The sequence below is a fragment of the Aptenodytes forsteri genome, unplaced genomic scaffold (genome assembly GCF_000699145.1).
Source record: "Aptenodytes forsteri isolate BGI_AS27 unplaced genomic scaffold, ASM69914v1 Scaffold142, whole genome shotgun sequence".
Classification (NCBI taxonomy): domain Eukaryota; kingdom Metazoa; phylum Chordata; class Aves; order Sphenisciformes; family Spheniscidae; genus Aptenodytes; species Aptenodytes forsteri.
In genome coordinates, this window is record NW_008794598.1 from 169733 (window position 1) to 170038 (window position 306).

The following is a 306-nucleotide window of genomic DNA, read 5'->3' on the forward strand; positions in this document are numbered from 1 at the left end:
CTTGAGAACAAAAGTGGAAGTACTAGCGATTGGAAGATGAACTTTAGGGGCCCTTAGTTTACGAGTGCGAGCGAAAACAATTTTAAGCAGTATGGCCCTTTTCCTGCTATCCTGGGACTTCACACAGCAAATTCCCCATCTTGCTTACAACTTTGTGGGCACACATTCTAGTATTTGCAAAATTTAAGTGTCTAATTTAAAGTCTCGGCCTGAGACACATGCCGCGCCCAGAAGGCCGAGAGGGATTTTATGGAGTCCACGCCGAAAAAAGGGTGGCGGGGCCTGCCGCGTGCCGCCGCCGTACAC

At 49.3% G+C, this 306-nt stretch overlaps 1 protein-coding gene across 1 annotated transcript in view; it reads left to right on the forward strand.

Annotated features, from left to right (window-relative positions):
• Positions 1 to 218: 218 nt before the first annotated feature.
• The window catches only part of TSPAN2 (tetraspanin 2), a 26483-nt gene continuing 26395 nt past the window's right edge, over positions 219 to 306 (forward strand). Inside the window, exon 1 of the mRNA XM_009272874.2 lies at positions 219 to 272. Within this exon, the coding sequence (XP_009271149.1) occupies positions 219 to 272 (54 nt within the window). The remainder of the gene's footprint in view (positions 273 to 306) is intronic.